Source organism: Anopheles nili, chromosome 2 (genome assembly GCF_943737925.1).
Source record: "Anopheles nili chromosome 2, idAnoNiliSN_F5_01, whole genome shotgun sequence".
In the NCBI taxonomy this organism is placed as follows: Eukaryota; Metazoa; Arthropoda; class Insecta; order Diptera; family Culicidae; genus Anopheles; species Anopheles nili.
In genome coordinates, this window is record NC_071291.1 from 36539530 (window position 1) to 36553805 (window position 14276).

The 14276-nt window shown below is 43.4% G+C and overlaps 4 protein-coding genes across 4 annotated transcripts; all 4 read left to right on the plus strand.

The window, feature by feature from the left end:
• Positions 1-936: 936 nt before the first annotated feature.
• On the plus strand, positions 937-5176 carry LOC128731642 (alpha-mannosidase 2). The gene is made up of 5 exons (XM_053824773.1): positions 937-1062; positions 1129-1233; positions 1303-3178; positions 3253-4352; positions 4411-5176. The coding sequence occupies exons 1-5, from the start codon at positions 937-939 to the stop codon at positions 4555-4557; spliced, it is 3354 nt and encodes a 1117-aa protein (XP_053680748.1). The 3' UTR covers positions 4558-5176.
• A 525-nt stretch (positions 5177-5701) lies between these two features.
• On the plus strand, positions 5702-8325 carry LOC128722295 (ionotropic receptor 40a). The gene is made up of 6 exons (XM_053816095.1): positions 5702-5720; positions 5792-6399; positions 6486-7239; positions 7317-7812; positions 7895-8151; positions 8219-8325. Exons 1-6 carry the CDS (start codon positions 5702-5704, stop codon positions 8323-8325), a joined length of 2241 nt encoding a protein of 746 aa, XP_053672070.1.
• An 891-nt stretch (positions 8326-9216) lies between these two features.
• LOC128722311 (HSPB1-associated protein 1) lies at positions 9217-10533 on the plus strand. The gene is made up of 3 exons (XM_053816096.1): positions 9217-9912; positions 9968-10078; positions 10147-10533. Exons 1-3 carry the CDS (start codon positions 9217-9219, stop codon positions 10531-10533), a joined length of 1194 nt encoding a protein of 397 aa, XP_053672071.1.
• Positions 10534-11241: 708 nt separating this feature from the next.
• LOC128731220 (cysteine protease ATG4D) lies at positions 11242-13835 on the plus strand. The gene is made up of 4 exons (XM_053824325.1): positions 11242-12256; positions 12367-12666; positions 12726-12922; positions 12996-13835. The coding sequence occupies exons 1-4, from the start codon at positions 11242-11244 to the stop codon at positions 13263-13265; spliced, it is 1782 nt and encodes a 593-aa protein (XP_053680300.1). The 3' UTR covers positions 13266-13835.
• Positions 13836-14276: the final 441 nt, after the last annotated feature.

Here is a 14276-nt window from a genome sequence, read left to right on the forward strand (position 1 = left end):
TATCTTATAACGTAAATAAATAATCCTTACAATTACAATTTCTTTCATGATGCAATGTATTTGGATGCATGTTTTTATCCTTGTTGTATTTTTTATGTGCTACGTTATGGAGATTATGGGCCAAATTGCAGATAGGATAAGAAATCGTTGGGAACCTCTCGTTGAATTATAATGAATATTTCCATGATGTATAACAAATACTCCTGGTATAAAAGCATATATATATTTGCCTTTTTGTGCTTCAGTAATCTCTTCTACAACATCGTGCTTTCAAAAAAATAATTTTTAGAAATTACCTTTTTGAAAAAACGGCGCACAAAGTTGTAAGTCTGCACACCTGCTCCATTCTGCTCTCTTGACGATTAGTGACGTTTCTCATTGTCACGAATACTGCGAAAAAAAAAACAGTCTCGTTCAAACGCTCGCCTGGATGGGATTTGGTGAAAATTTTGTATTATTTGATATTTTCACTATCTTACTGCAGAAACCATTTTTGCAGAATTACATCATTCTTGAGGGTGCAAAACAATAAGCAGTAGTCCTGAAGCTGCTGTGTTGCTCCTGGCAAAGAAAGGTAAGCATTAAAATAACCAAAACAAAAGTTTACCGGCTCTACGAGAAAGGGTACCTAAAGGGGAATATGTACAAACAATAGAACATTATAACGCCTTTTTGCTAGTTATCACGTTTGTACGTATCTTTGCAATTAATTCGTTGGTTTGCACAAGTGCGGACAGGTGCACAAGCCAATAAGGGTAGGAATTCGCTTTCGGCTTAGACAATGGCTATATACTGGGTGGGTGGGCGGGAGGTAAGGGATGGCCGACTGATACGAAAAGGTTGATAGTCCACTTGTATTCTTGTTGATTTTAGCAGCAGCAACACGATACCAACCAGTAGGCAACTGGCACGGTCGGTTGCTGATGACGTGCCAATATGGTTCGGATACGAAAAAAATCCGCCTTTATTCTGTGCGGCGTGACTTTGTTTATACTTTTGATCGTTTACGTCGTCCTCAACTTTTCCGTTCCCGAACGCGCTGTAAGTATTAAATTACTAAATATGTTTTGTTTGTTATTATCTTCACCATTTCATTCTTAACTTGTATTCACTCAGCCGCACTCGGACTTGACATATTTGGAAAGTAAAATAAAACAACTCGAAAGTGGACTGAGTAAACACCACCAAGAATTTGGTGATATTCGCAAGCAAATCGACACCATTCGTGGCGCGGTAGACGGTCCGGAGGATGCGTATGCTGACAGTAAAGTTCTGGATAAGGCACCCCTGCTGGGTGACAAGGAAATGATGAAGGAATCCGTTATAAATGCAAACGGTGGTGGTGTCGGAACTTGCGCCTTACGCATGGATACCATTCCTCAGCCAGACGTGCAAATGTTGAAGCTGTACGATCAGGTGTCGTTTGAAAATGTTGACGGAGGCGCATGGAAGCAGGGATGGCCAATCAAGTATCATGAAAGCGAATGGAATAGCCATCACAAACTGCACGTGTTTGTCGTGCCGCATAGCCACAATGACCCCGGGTGGATTCAAACGTTTGATGAGTACTACGAACGCTCAACAAAAAATATTTTTGCAAACATGCTCAGGCACTTGGGCGAAAATGAACGCCTTCGGTTTATTTGGGCGGAGATAAGCTACTTTGCGCAATGGTACGATAAGCTTGCTGCAGAACAAAAGGATTTAGTAAAGCGGCTTGTAAAGAACCATCAACTAGAGTTCGTTACTGGTGGCTGGGTAATGTCGGACGAAGCCAACTCACACTGGTACTCGATGCTGCTGCAACTTAGCGAGGGACAGACTTGGCTCATGACACGGCTCAACGTGACGCCAATTTCAAGCTGGTCAATCGATCCGTTCGGCCAGTCGGCCACTATGCCATATATTCTGAAGCAGTCCGGCATGGAGAACCTGCTTATCCAGCGCACGCATTACATTGTAAAAAAGAACCTTGCGTTGAAGAAACAGCTAGAGTTCCGCTGGCGGCAACTGTGGGATACACGTGGCGATACAGATCTGTTTACGCACATGATGCCGTTCTATTCCTACGACGTACCGCATACGTGTGGGCCAGATCCGAAAATTTGTTGCCAGTTCGATTTCAAGCGCCTCCCGGGCATGGGCCTCACCTGCCCTTGGAACGTACCGCCCAGACCGATCAACGATCACAACGTGGAGGAGCGAGCAAAAATGATTGTTGATCAGTGGCGCAAAAAGTCGGTCCTCTACAGAACCCGCAACGTGCTCATTCCTCTTGGCGATGATTTCCGCTACACGACGAGCAACGAATGGGAAGCCCAGCGGGTCAATTTCGAACAGTTGTTCAATTACATCAACAACGAACCGTCGCTCAATGTGGAGGCCAAGTTTGCCACGTTACAAGACTACTTTGACGCCGTACGAGCAACTAGCGGTTCAGACGGTATGCAACAGTTTCCATCGTTGACAGGGGATTTCTTCACCTATGCCGATGTCAATCAAGATTACTGGAGCGGTTACTTCACGTCGCGACCGTTCCACAAGCGTCAGGATCGCATCCTGCTGCACTACGTCCGCTCAGCGGAAATGTTGCACGCGTGGAATGTATGGGAGCCGGCGAGCGATTGGAAACCACTAGCTGATCGTCTGGAGTATGCGAGGCGACAGCTTTCGCTGTTCCAACATCACGACGGTATCACCGGCACGGCAAAAGATCATGTTATGGAGGACTATGCTCGGCGCATGTCCCGTGCTATCGAAGACTGCAAATTTGTGATGCAGCAGGCCGTGTATCGGTTGCTAACCAAACCATCCGTCTATCATCCAGATCCAGCATTCCATTACCTATCGATCGATGACTCGCGGACCGTTAACGGCTCGGACAGTGTGCGACCGACGATCATCCTTGGCGAAGAGCTACCGACTAAACAGGTGGTGTTGCATAACTCTCTGCCATACACTCGGTCCGAGATAGTTGAATTTTATGTTGCTAGTCCGTTTGTCACAGTGACGGATGGCAATGGAGCTACGGTACCGAGTCAGATTGCGCCCGTGTGGTCATGGCATACGCGTACTGATGGCATCAGTCAACCTCAACCGTCCAACACTAAGTTCCGGCTTTTGTTTAGAGCAAACGTTGCCCCCATGGGATTGAGTGTGTATACGATCAATTCGCGAAATAGCGTTGAAGATTCAATGTAAGTATTTTCTATAAATTTTGCCAAAATTTCTCAAAATGTTATACCGTTTGACACTCTTCTTCTAGCGGCGTAACGTACTCGAAGGTGATTATACAATCGAAATCACCCTTTACCGTGAGCCTCGCTGCCGGATATCCGGAGGACATAGACCATACTTTACCCAGCGAAGTGTCATTGCGGGTCGAGGAGGGTAGTACTCCAGGGGCCGCCTTTACTGCCAAGGGCTTGCTAAAATCAATTACAATCGAGAACAATCAGGCAACAGTGCCGGTCCATTTAGAATGGTACCGCTACGGCATGCAACTTAGCTCGGGTAAAAGCGGTGCCTATCTGTTTCATCCGGCCGGAAATGCCACGCTGCTAACGTACGAACAACCGATCGTGCTAATCATGAAAGGTCCGCTGGAAGTGAGCATCGCGACTGGTTTACCGTTTGCCGTACATCAAACGATACTACGTGACGATAACATAGAGATCCGGAACCTGGTTGATATTGGGCGGCGAGATAACACTGAAATAGTAATGCGACTGCAGACGAACATTAACAGTGGTGCAACGTTCTACACCGATCTGAACGGTATGCAAATCATTAAGCGAAAGCGCTTCCAAAAACTGCCGCTGCAAGCAAACTATTATCCCGTCCCGTCAACCATGTTCATTGAAGACGATTCCTACCGCCTGACGCTGCTTGGCGCACAGCCACTTGGTGGCTCGTCACTCAGCTCAGGTGAGATGGAGATTATGCAAGATCGTCGCCTGACACGGGATGACGATCGTGGACTTGGACAGGGCGTGGAGGATAACCAGCCGGTATTGCACATGTTTCGCGTGGTTCTAGAGTCGCGAGATTCTTGCACCAAGCCAGATCCCGACTATCCTTCCGGGTTTCTTACTCTCCCGGCGTACTCGCAGTTGCAGACCCTTCTGCATCCGCTTGACAAGTTGATCTACAATGAGAACGATTGGACGGGATTGCTGCCGGAAGGGTTCGGAACTCGGCATGAACCATTAGAACGCGGCATGGAAGTCGTCGCCATGCGTGAGCTTCCGCACGTAAAATTCGGTCGAACGACCGGAGGTCCGCCTCTGGGGCTGGTGGTTCATCGTACTAACTTTGAAGACTGCGGCTCGGAAGCGAACATGGAAGGCATGGTAAGTAGTTCGTCGTATCGATTTTTCTGTTGATTTTTCACGATCGGTTCCTTTTCAGCTGAATATAAAGAAACTTCTCAACCTGGACGACGGGCACGACATATTTTCTGCCCGTTTGACGTTGCTGAAGCCCCTGGAGTTAATTCAATCGGATGATGTCAGCCTCTGTCCGATGGATGCCAAAGCATATATCGTGAAACGATAAGATTATGGTACTCGAAGCAGGAATATCATAGCTCACGAGCAGCACTTCCTGTGTAATTTTGTTCAATTAATGTGCATATGTAAACGCGCATGCAAATGTAAGGTATGCAAGAAAATCGATAACGTCCACAGCTTTAGTTTCGCTCTTGGGGTATACCGATCCTGACACCATACTTTCTTTCCAATGCTGAAATGGAGTGCAAACTCTTCAGCTAAAAACATACCAACAAACAATGTACAATGGCGTTATTTTTTGTGAAAAAATGTCGCAATTTTCCTTATTTATGTAGTTCTTGTTTGCAATTATTAGATATTAGGCCAATGAAGGAAGCTAGGAGGTTTATCGGCAGTGTATTTGTGCGCATTTGTGAATTTGGTTTACGATTTGATTGTAGCGACCATTGTTTGGTTTTATACGTGTGATGTATATATCTAAGATGATTCATAGCGGTTTCCATCGGCCGTACATAATGTATTGGGCAATGAACACAAAATTGATTTTATGTACTTTGTTTTGCGTAATCTTTGGCGTTACGAAAAACACAGATCGCGCCCAACTACGGGCACGATCTTAGATCATAGAGTGGATCCCTGAAACGAATGTGTTAGAATTAAGTACTACACCCATCAATCCTACACTGTAGATAATTAATAAAATATTCAACACGAAAAAAAGGTTCTTGTTTTATTTTACTATTTAAGATGTGTTATACTACGTGTACTTGCAAAACGTGGATGTACTGTAGTAACTAGATCGACTATTTTTAGATATCCATGAAAAGACACATATTGATACACCATCTCCTGTAAGGCACACGTTGAAGTACTGGCTTTTATTTACGACGTAAACTGGACACTATCCTTTTACAGTTTGGTCACTATCCTTTTACAGTCTTCTTGAAATAATTGCAATCCTCACGCGCCGAGTTGATTGATAGACATTTAGACACGTTGTGTAATGTGTGAGTGAGTAGTGTGTCTTTGATGCGCTCGACATTTAATATTTCATTCGTCCTAAATGAATTTCCGCTGGTTTCGTAATAAATCCGTATAAAAGACGAAGTCGAACTTGCGCTGGTCTACAGTCCTACTTTGAAATAAATACCAAACCGATGAAGTTTACGCTTGGTGTTTTACTTGTTCCGATGTTGTTGGTTTATGGCGGTAAGTTGTTGGCCTAATCTAGCGAAACAGTGAAATTTAGCAATGAACTTTCCTCGTTTGAGATTTACCAGCGACACAAGGACGACGAAATCTTATAGCTCTTTACGAAAGATCGAACCAGTCCGGCATGATCAGGGGCATATCGGAAATGGTCAATCTTTTGGCGCCAAAATCGCTGGTTATATTGGTACAAAATGAGACCAAAATCGATCGCCTGGACAAATTGACCGTCATGATCCATCATCACAACATACCGACATGTGTTTTCTACGACCTGGAAGGATATTTCAACCTAATCGAAGAGAAGCTCAAGAAATCGCTCGAAATCACATCGCTTATATTCTGCCACCCGGAAGACATGCTGCAGGACATGACCGACAGACGGTTGGCCCACCGGCTCAGCCTGTTTATCTTCTACTGGGGAGCAACGCAACCTCCCGCACGATTGAATAGCGCCCTGCTAAGGGAGCCCCTGCGCGTGGCAATCATTACAAATCCACGACGAAACATTTTTCGTATTTTTTACAATCAAGCTCTACCAAATAATCGAGGTGAAATGCGAAGCGTCAACTGGTTCGATGGAAATGATATGACGTTCAAGCGCATGCCACTGCTTCCGTTACCGACAAAAGTGTATAAAAATTTTCAAGGGCGCATTTTCACCATTCCAGTGATACACGTGAGACCGGATATTCGAAGATGGCTTTTTCTTCGTTATGTCTGTTGTTGGCCATACGTGTCATTAATTTCATGAACCGTTTTCAGAAACCACCATGGCACTTTATCGTTTATGGAAACGCAAGCGGCAACGCCGAGTATATGACCAACAATTCAAACAGCGACGACGTTGGTTTTGAGCTAGATTTAGAACGCAACGTTACGGTGGAAACAGACGACAATTATTTCACAGTAAAAGGAGGCCGCGATCACAACCTCATGCAACTGGTTGCCGACCGGATGAACTTTAGCTTTCAATACGTGGAGCCGCCCGAAAAAATCCAAGGCATAGCCCTCGGTTCCGAGGGAAATGCGAGTTTTTCCGGCGCCCTGGGCATGCTACAGCGAAGAGAAGCAGACCTGTACCTTGGCGATGTCGCCGTAACGTGGGAACGGATGAAGGCGGTCGAGTTTTCCTTTTTCACACTGGCCGATTCAGCTGCCTTTGTAACGCATGCCCCGCGCAAACTGAACGAAGCTTTAGCTCTTGTCCGTCCGTTCCAGGTGACGGTTTGGCCACCGGTTATAATTACCATTATCATATCCGGTCCGATATTGTACGTCATCATATCGACGCCGTTTCGTTGGAAAAGCCCGCGTGAGCCAAGTAAGGGCAGCATTTTGCAACGGTACAAGGCGGCTCGAAATCGTAAGCCTGCATTCTATAATATGCGGTATATTGAAGAAATGAACTACACGCGGTTCACCGCAACACGCCAAACGCGCCTGATGAGGGAAAATGATAACTTTCCAAGCTTGGACCGGTGCATTTGGTATACGATAAACGTGTACCTTCGCCAATGTAAGTAGCTGCCTTTACATTAATGGCACCAATCGATACCAGCCCAGCGTAATCCTTTTTTCGTTTTCGCTCACCAGCGGCCAACATTCCGTACGATGGACACCTTGCACGTTTCTTTTCCATATTACTATGGTTATGCGCCACCTATGTGCTGGGAGATGTTTATTCCGCCCAGTTAACTTCACAGTTAGCTCGACCGGCCCGTGAAAGCCCAATCAATACGCTTGGGCGGCTAGAGTACCGCATGGCACGTGACGGTTACGAGTTGCTAGTCGAACGGCAGAGTGGATTTCACGCTGCACTGGTAAATTCGACGGGTGTGCTGCAACGGTTGTACCGTTTAACACGGAAGCGTTCGGTGAACGACTCATTTTTGGTCACTTCCGTAGAGGTAGGCATTCGGGTGCTCCAGAACGACCCCAAGCATGCAGTGTTTGGAGGCCGCGAAACGCTTTACTTCAACACAAAACGGTACGGTGCAAATCGGTTCCAATTGAGCGAGAAGCTTTACACTCGCTACTCGGCCGTTGCGGTACAGATTGGGTGTCCGTTTTTGGACAGCTTGAACGAAGTGTGAGTTTGCCAGGATGTCGGAAACACGTGCACATGGTTCGTTAGCACATGTCCAATAATTTTGTGTGTGGTTTTCTTTTAGTATAATGCGTCTCTTTGAGGCAGGAATTGTGGAGAAAATTACCATTGCAGAATACGAGCAAATGTTCGGGCGACAAAAAGGTGGCATTTCTCATGCCGAGGAAACACTCCGTTCGGCGAAATCCAATTCTGATTGCAGTGATATGGATGGGCCAGGTGGTAAGAGAAAGTCGGATTCTAACGACAAATTGCAACCAATGAATTTAAGAATGCTTCAGGGCGCGTTTTTGGTTCTGGCTTGCGGGCATTTATTGGGCGGTAAGTCAAACTCTCGCACAATCGATTAAAATGAGCTGAAACTGATCTTTCATATTACTTTCTGCAGGAGTGTGTCTTTTTGTTGAAAGGCATATGATGATGATAGTTTGTTACAGTAATGCCCTGAACCGATTCTGGCAAAGAGGCAAGCGTATATTTATTCGTCGACATTGAAGAGATACATTGATTACGCAACACCTCCCTTACAAGAATTTAGTGTAGTTCCAGGTGTGATTCATATAGCCATCGGTGGATAAATAGATTGTAATATATATTTGAATTTGCAAACATACAAGAATATTTACAAGTACATTTTCAATTCCTTACGATAGTTTGTTCCATTCTTCCATAAACTCCCTGTCTTTGTTTGCCAATTCCCGTTCATCTTGAAAAGCAGATTGCATGATGTCGAAAACTTTTTGATCCTGCTCTTGTAGCATTCGCCTGCCTTCCTTAAGTTTCTTGGTGCATGACTGTTGGTTCGTCTCCTCCATCAACCGGTCCAGGCGTGTACGGTAAGGTTGGAAACGTTTCTTGCACTCTTCGTAAAATTTCTCCCGAGCGTCAGCAACGTTGGATGTAATGTTTCCGAGGCAATTGTTAAGCTGGGGAACAAGCTGGGTCTTGGTGGCAATTACATTTTGCTGATCTCGTGTCTGCAAATTGGCGGATTCCAGCGACGTGTTGTTGGTGTTGTTTCCCGTAGCATCGCACGTTTCATACACAGCAGTTTGTACCGTTGCCACTTGGCAAACTCGAAATTTTCTTTTCATTTTACCCGTGTTCATCGCTATAAATATGATTTAAGCTGTTAAAATTTACAACGATTGAGAGCAGTCAAATAACCAATTAGTAATGCGTTTGATGTTTTGCAGAGTCTTCAGCAGCCCTTAACTATACGAATGACAATCAGTTTAGATTGTCAGCTGATTGAGCAGTTCTGTTTGTTTACACAGTCGCGACATTTAATTTTTGTTTAGTAAATGCTTGATATTTATGCTCTGTCGGAATGAAGTGAAGAACAAGGATATATCACTCGTGGAAATATGCATTATTATCGAAAAAATGGATCCTACCGAGCTAAGGGATATCATTTTGAACGCACGTCAGCCATACGTTGTGCATAATGCACATCTTCCGTGGGATTGCTTTCGGCAAACTTTTGAGGAATGGTGTGAGATGTATGATGGAATACAACGAGAGTTAATTCCATTTGAAGGATGTTCTGTAGAAAGCGGTAGTACTCCACAATGGGAATGTCAACGCACCAAGGCAAAGATGAGAATGAGCGACCTTTGCAAATTCAATGTGAATGCCAAAAAACGTTGGAACACTTTCAGCTATCGTAACATACACGAATTACCCGAAGCGTGCCGTAGAGGTATCAATTTTGCTTGTTTCGGATTTCCTGAAGTAGACAACGATATTACCTTTTGGATAAGCTCCGCCCAAGCGCACACTCCCTGCCATTACGATACGTACGGTTGCAATATAGTGGTGCAAGTTTACGGAAGAAAATCCTGGATTCTACTCCCACCGGAAGCGAAGCTTAAAACTCTGCGAGTCCCATTTGAGGAATCGAGCGTTTATTGCGAGCAAAACTTTTACAGTCCCGCGTCTTTTGGCTCGTTTGCCAAAGTGGAAAACCATGTGTATCATATAATTTTAGAACCTGGAATGGCTTTGATTGTACCTCCGAGATGGTGGCATTATGTGGAAACATTAGAACCGTCACTTAATTTTAACACATGGCTGGGTGTGGTGGGTATATTGTGAGATGATATGGGTTTATTTAGTAATTCAACATGCTTTGCAGGAAGACGACGTTGATGCACAAATTTCGGAATGCATCACAAAATTGCTGATACAAGATATATGCAATGGTGAAACAGAGAATGTCAGAAAGAATATCATAAATCCGAACGAGGTACTTATAACACAAACGATGTGCAAGTATTTTATCTGAAAATTATGAAATTTTCCATTTATTTAAAGGATTTATCAATGTCTGCGCATGGGATCGAAGAATCGTTCAGCATTCTACACTATCTTATGCTACAGAAACAAAGCAATAAGCGCCAATGCATGGATATAAAGCGCTATCCTTTTGGTTATTTAAGCAATGATGTTTTCAATGCATTAATCAAACACAACGCCTCGTTTATTAAGCCGATTCAACATATCTCACCCAGTGCTTTTTTTAGCATTATTTCTCGCAACAGTTTGCGATACAATCCTGAAATTGATGATAAAACCAATAGAACAATATCAAATGATGAAGTTGAAAAATTGGAAAGATTGAAAAAGTTTATCAACGTGTGTTGCAATCCTGAATTAGTAAATACGATAAAAACAGCTCTCTTGAATGGAGATTTTAAATGAAATATATTACGGCGTCAATTGTTAAAGTGTTGGTTTACTTAACATAATTCAAATTAAATGCATTTTTATGTTAGCACTACCATATGATTTACGTACTATCATGATTTAACATAAAGAATGAAATTTCAAATATCCAACGAACCACCCTGTTATTATGACGTTAGATGCCTACGCAAAAAAAAATGTCAATCGTATGAAGAAAAAAACATTCTTTTTCGTGTTTTTTGTCGTTAATTAAGCAAAAATAGACAAGTATTTGCACAATGATTTAAAACAAATGCATAATGCAAGGATTATTTTGTCGGAACGAAAAAGTGCAAGTGTAATTGTTTTCTCTTCTATTACAAGCTCTACGTGGTGTCAAGAATTTGTAAATTCTTGCCTCACGCACAACAGGTTACGCGCTCGATGTGAAAAGTGTACTTAATGCTCGGGGATTTTATAAATGGTAAATTCACAGTCATTTGTTTGCTTTCCGTCACCTGATGGTTGGCAATCGTACGTACCAAAGGAAGAGAATCCAGTTAAAACTGTTCTGTTCTCGAGTGGTGCTAGCTGGCATCAGGAGAAACGGTTAAAGAACGGTCAAGGTTAAAGAACGGTGTTTTCTCAGTATGCTAATTGTTTCGATTGCAGAGAATCGTAATTTGATCTGTCCCTAACGATTTCTCGACTTGAAATCCGAGAACTACAGCTACAGTTAAAACGATGAACTACGACGTGCTATTAAATCGTACTGGATTCAACAAGCTGGCGATAACGCCACAGCACTTTCGCAGCGTGTCCGAAGGTGACTCTCGACATCGTGACCAATCCCAGACTGTGGATCACGGCGACGATGGCACGAAAACTCATGGAAGGAAAATATCGCTTCCACCTCAGGCACATCGTCATGAAACGGTATCCGCATCTTCGAGCCCAATGCGTGGTGCCTCGGGGTCAAACTTTGTTCCCGGAGGTTCTGGTGAGGAGTTTAAGGGCAAGGTGGAATCGAAATTACTGACAATGTGGAACAACATGAAGTTCGGGTGGAGCTACAAAATGAAGACAAACTTCTCCAAAGATCAGCCACTGTGGCTGCTTGGCCGATGTTACCATCAAAAGTTAACCCCCGTGCCGTCAATGGAAAGCTCGATCGAATTCGGAACTTCGGGTCCGGACGGGCAGCTGGTGCTCCAAAATGTTCCCTCTGTTTACCTGGCAGAGGGTTCCAACTCACCGCCAGAAGAAACGGGTACGGACGCCATCGAGGACAGCAGCCCGGAAGCGATCGTCGAAGAAGAAGGTATTGACGCGTTCCGAAGGGACTTCATTTCGCGTATCTGGATGACGTACCGACGGGAGTTTCAAACGATGGACGATTCAAATTACACCTCCGATTGTGGTTGGGGCTGCATGATACGCAGTGGTCAAATGTTGCTAGCGCAAGGCTTGGTAGCTCATTTTCTCGGTCGTAGCTGGCGATGGGACGTTTCGTTGTTTACGATTTACGAGGAAAGTATCCATCGCAAGGTGATCCGGTGGTTTGGAGACACCTCTTCGAAGACGAGTCCTTTTTCGATACATACGTTGGTAGCTTTGGGGAAGGAATCTGGTAAAAAACCAGGTGATTGGTACGGACCGGGAGCGGTGGCACACTTATTACGACAAGCAGTGCGGCTAGCGGCCCAGGAGATTACCGATCTAGATGGAATAAATGTCTACGTTGCACAAGATTGTGCTGGTAAGTTTTACAGAAGCGTTTTATTATTCTTCCTTGTTTCACGACAAGTATTAAAACTAACATTCAACAAGCGTAAAAGCATTCTATATATACGTATTCCTTTATTTCAGTTTACATACAAGACATTCTTGACGAATGTACGGTTCCAGCGACTCCGGCGGGAGCACCGTGGCAGAAAAAAGAGACCATTAGTTTAAACAAACAGCGATCCTCTCCCTGTGTGGATGCAGATGAGGAGACGCAGACCACCCATTGGAAATCGTTGATTTTGCTTGTACCGCTTCGACTGGGTGCTGACAAACTAAATCCCATTTACAACGAATGCCTTAAGGCGATGCTCAGCTTAGATTACTGTATCGGCATCATTGGCGGTCGTCCAAAGCATTCTCTGTACTTCGTCGGATACCAAGGTTTGTCGGTTTGTTACTGCGGGTTATAGCTGTTACTTTCACGACTATCAATTTTGCAGAAGACAAACTCATCCACCTCGATCCACATTACTGCCAAGATATGGTCGACGTTAATCAGGAAAATTTTCCGGTTGCATCGTTTCATTGCAAATCACCTCGAAAGATGAAGCTCACTAAAATGGATCCAAGCTGTTGCATTGGGTTTTACTGCGAAACTAAAAAGGATTTCTACAAATTTATTGACAGCGTGAAACCCGTAAGAAATTTGATTTGCCAGTTGACTGGTTCGTTTAAATTGAACTGCTATTGTATCGGATATTTTGTTGTAGTTTCTCATACCCGTTCATCAACCGAACCATGAGACGGCACACATGCCGTCCGCATCGTCACCGGGTTCCGTTAGCTATCCGATGTTTGTATTTTGTCGTGGAAAGAGCAGCGAACAGCGAGCAGACCTTCACGGAAATTCTGCCAACTACTATCCCCATACAGCAGCTTATCGATCGCTTCCGACGGCCATACCTCAATCAGCCAACGCCAGCAATGATGAGGACGACGATGATGATGAGGATGAGGCAATAGAATTTGTCATTCTATAACAATGCCTTTTGGCGGAAGATACGAATCCCGATTCCTTAATGTGTTTCGCCGATGATCGGGGCGTCGATGATAGGGCTTTTGAGAGGTAATAGATAATAGCGTAAGCCTCCTGCCCTACCTTTAGCGCCAAACATTCCATCGGTAATGAAATTTGGCCCTTGACGTGTATGATACGACAAGAACAAAACAAAAAAGTGCTTCAGAAAATAGCTACTAGTAGCAAAAAATCTGCAATGCACGAAATATCACGCAGTACTTATAATGTGATTGAATCATTTCGGGCAAACAAATATGAAGTGTGCGAGCTTAAGAAATTTTGATTCGCCTTTCAGAAGATTGTAGTTGTTCGAAAAAGACTATAACCAGCCCCACAAACTGGTACTAAGCTTAAAAACTGCTAACTGAAGAAGATATGTGTACTATAAGTATGTCAATACATTTATTAATAGAAAATTTATTTATTTTTTTAGTGATTTGTATCATTTAGTATATAATCTTGTTTTACTCAAATACCACCTGGGTCATTATTTGTATCCGTACTTATTGGCAGATTATGAAAAACTGTTACGAAAACAATCTATCATGTAGACTATATTAGATTTTCGTACAAAATAAAATGAAAATTGGTCATAATCCGGAACAGCTGTCGTTTTTCTGCGAATAATATCATCTTGTTTATTATTCATAATAAAGTTAGTTCTGTAAAAGCGATAAATAATTGAGCAATCATCTTAATATGTTTAAAAACATCAAAATTTTAAAGAATTTCGAAAAAAACTGTCTTGTCATCCACGCGGTTTTTCTGGAATTAATGTCCTATATATATATAAATACATATATAGACAAAAACAACGATATAGACAAAATCAACGGTCAAATCACTGTAGTAAGAATTTTAAACAGTATCTCTTAACAATTACAGGATTTTTGGCACTTTGTCGGGGCACACAATATTCCTTGATATTAGCATCCTTATCCAATAATTCCTCTTAGAAACAGAGCAGACGGCC

Excerpts from the sequence above, each read along its gene's own strand:
- LOC128722295 (XM_053816095.1), top strand. Across the intron at positions 6,400-6,485 it reads TCACCATTCCAGTGATACAC|AAACCACCATGGCACTTTAT; the intron begins GTGAGACCGGAT and ends AACCGTTTTCAG. Across the intron at positions 7,813-7,894 it reads TTGGACAGCTTGAACGAAGT|TATAATGCGTCTCTTTGAGG; the intron begins GTGAGTTTGCCA and ends GTTTTCTTTTAG.
- LOC128731220 (XM_053824325.1), top strand. The coding sequence starts at position 11,242 with ATGAACTACGACGTGCTATTAAATCGTACTGGATTCAACAAGCTGGCG. Across the intron at positions 12,257-12,366 it reads CGTTGCACAAGATTGTGCTG|TTTACATACAAGACATTCTT; the intron begins GTAAGTTTTACA and ends CCTTTATTTCAG. Across the intron at positions 12,667-12,725 it reads GTACTTCGTCGGATACCAAG|AAGACAAACTCATCCACCTC; the intron begins GTTTGTCGGTTT and ends TCAATTTTGCAG.
- LOC128722311 (XM_053816096.1), top strand. The coding sequence starts at position 9,217 with ATGGATCCTACCGAGCTAAGGGATATCATTTTGAACGCACGTCAGCCA. Across the intron at positions 9,913-9,967 it reads TTAACACATGGCTGGGTGTG|GAAGACGACGTTGATGCACA; the intron begins GTGGGTATATTG and ends CATGCTTTGCAG. Across the intron at positions 10,079-10,146 it reads ATATCATAAATCCGAACGAG|GATTTATCAATGTCTGCGCA; the intron begins GTACTTATAACA and ends ATTTATTTAAAG.
- LOC128731642 (XM_053824773.1), top strand. The coding sequence starts at position 937 with ATGGTTCGGATACGAAAAAAATCCGCCTTTATTCTGTGCGGCGTGACT. Across the intron at positions 1,063-1,128 it reads TAAGTATTAAATTACTAAAT|TTGACATATTTGGAAAGTAA; the intron begins ATGTTTTGTTTG and ends CCGCACTCGGAC. Across the intron at positions 4,353-4,410 it reads AAGCGAACATGGAAGGCATG|CTGAATATAAAGAAACTTCT; the intron begins GTAAGTAGTTCG and ends GTTCCTTTTCAG.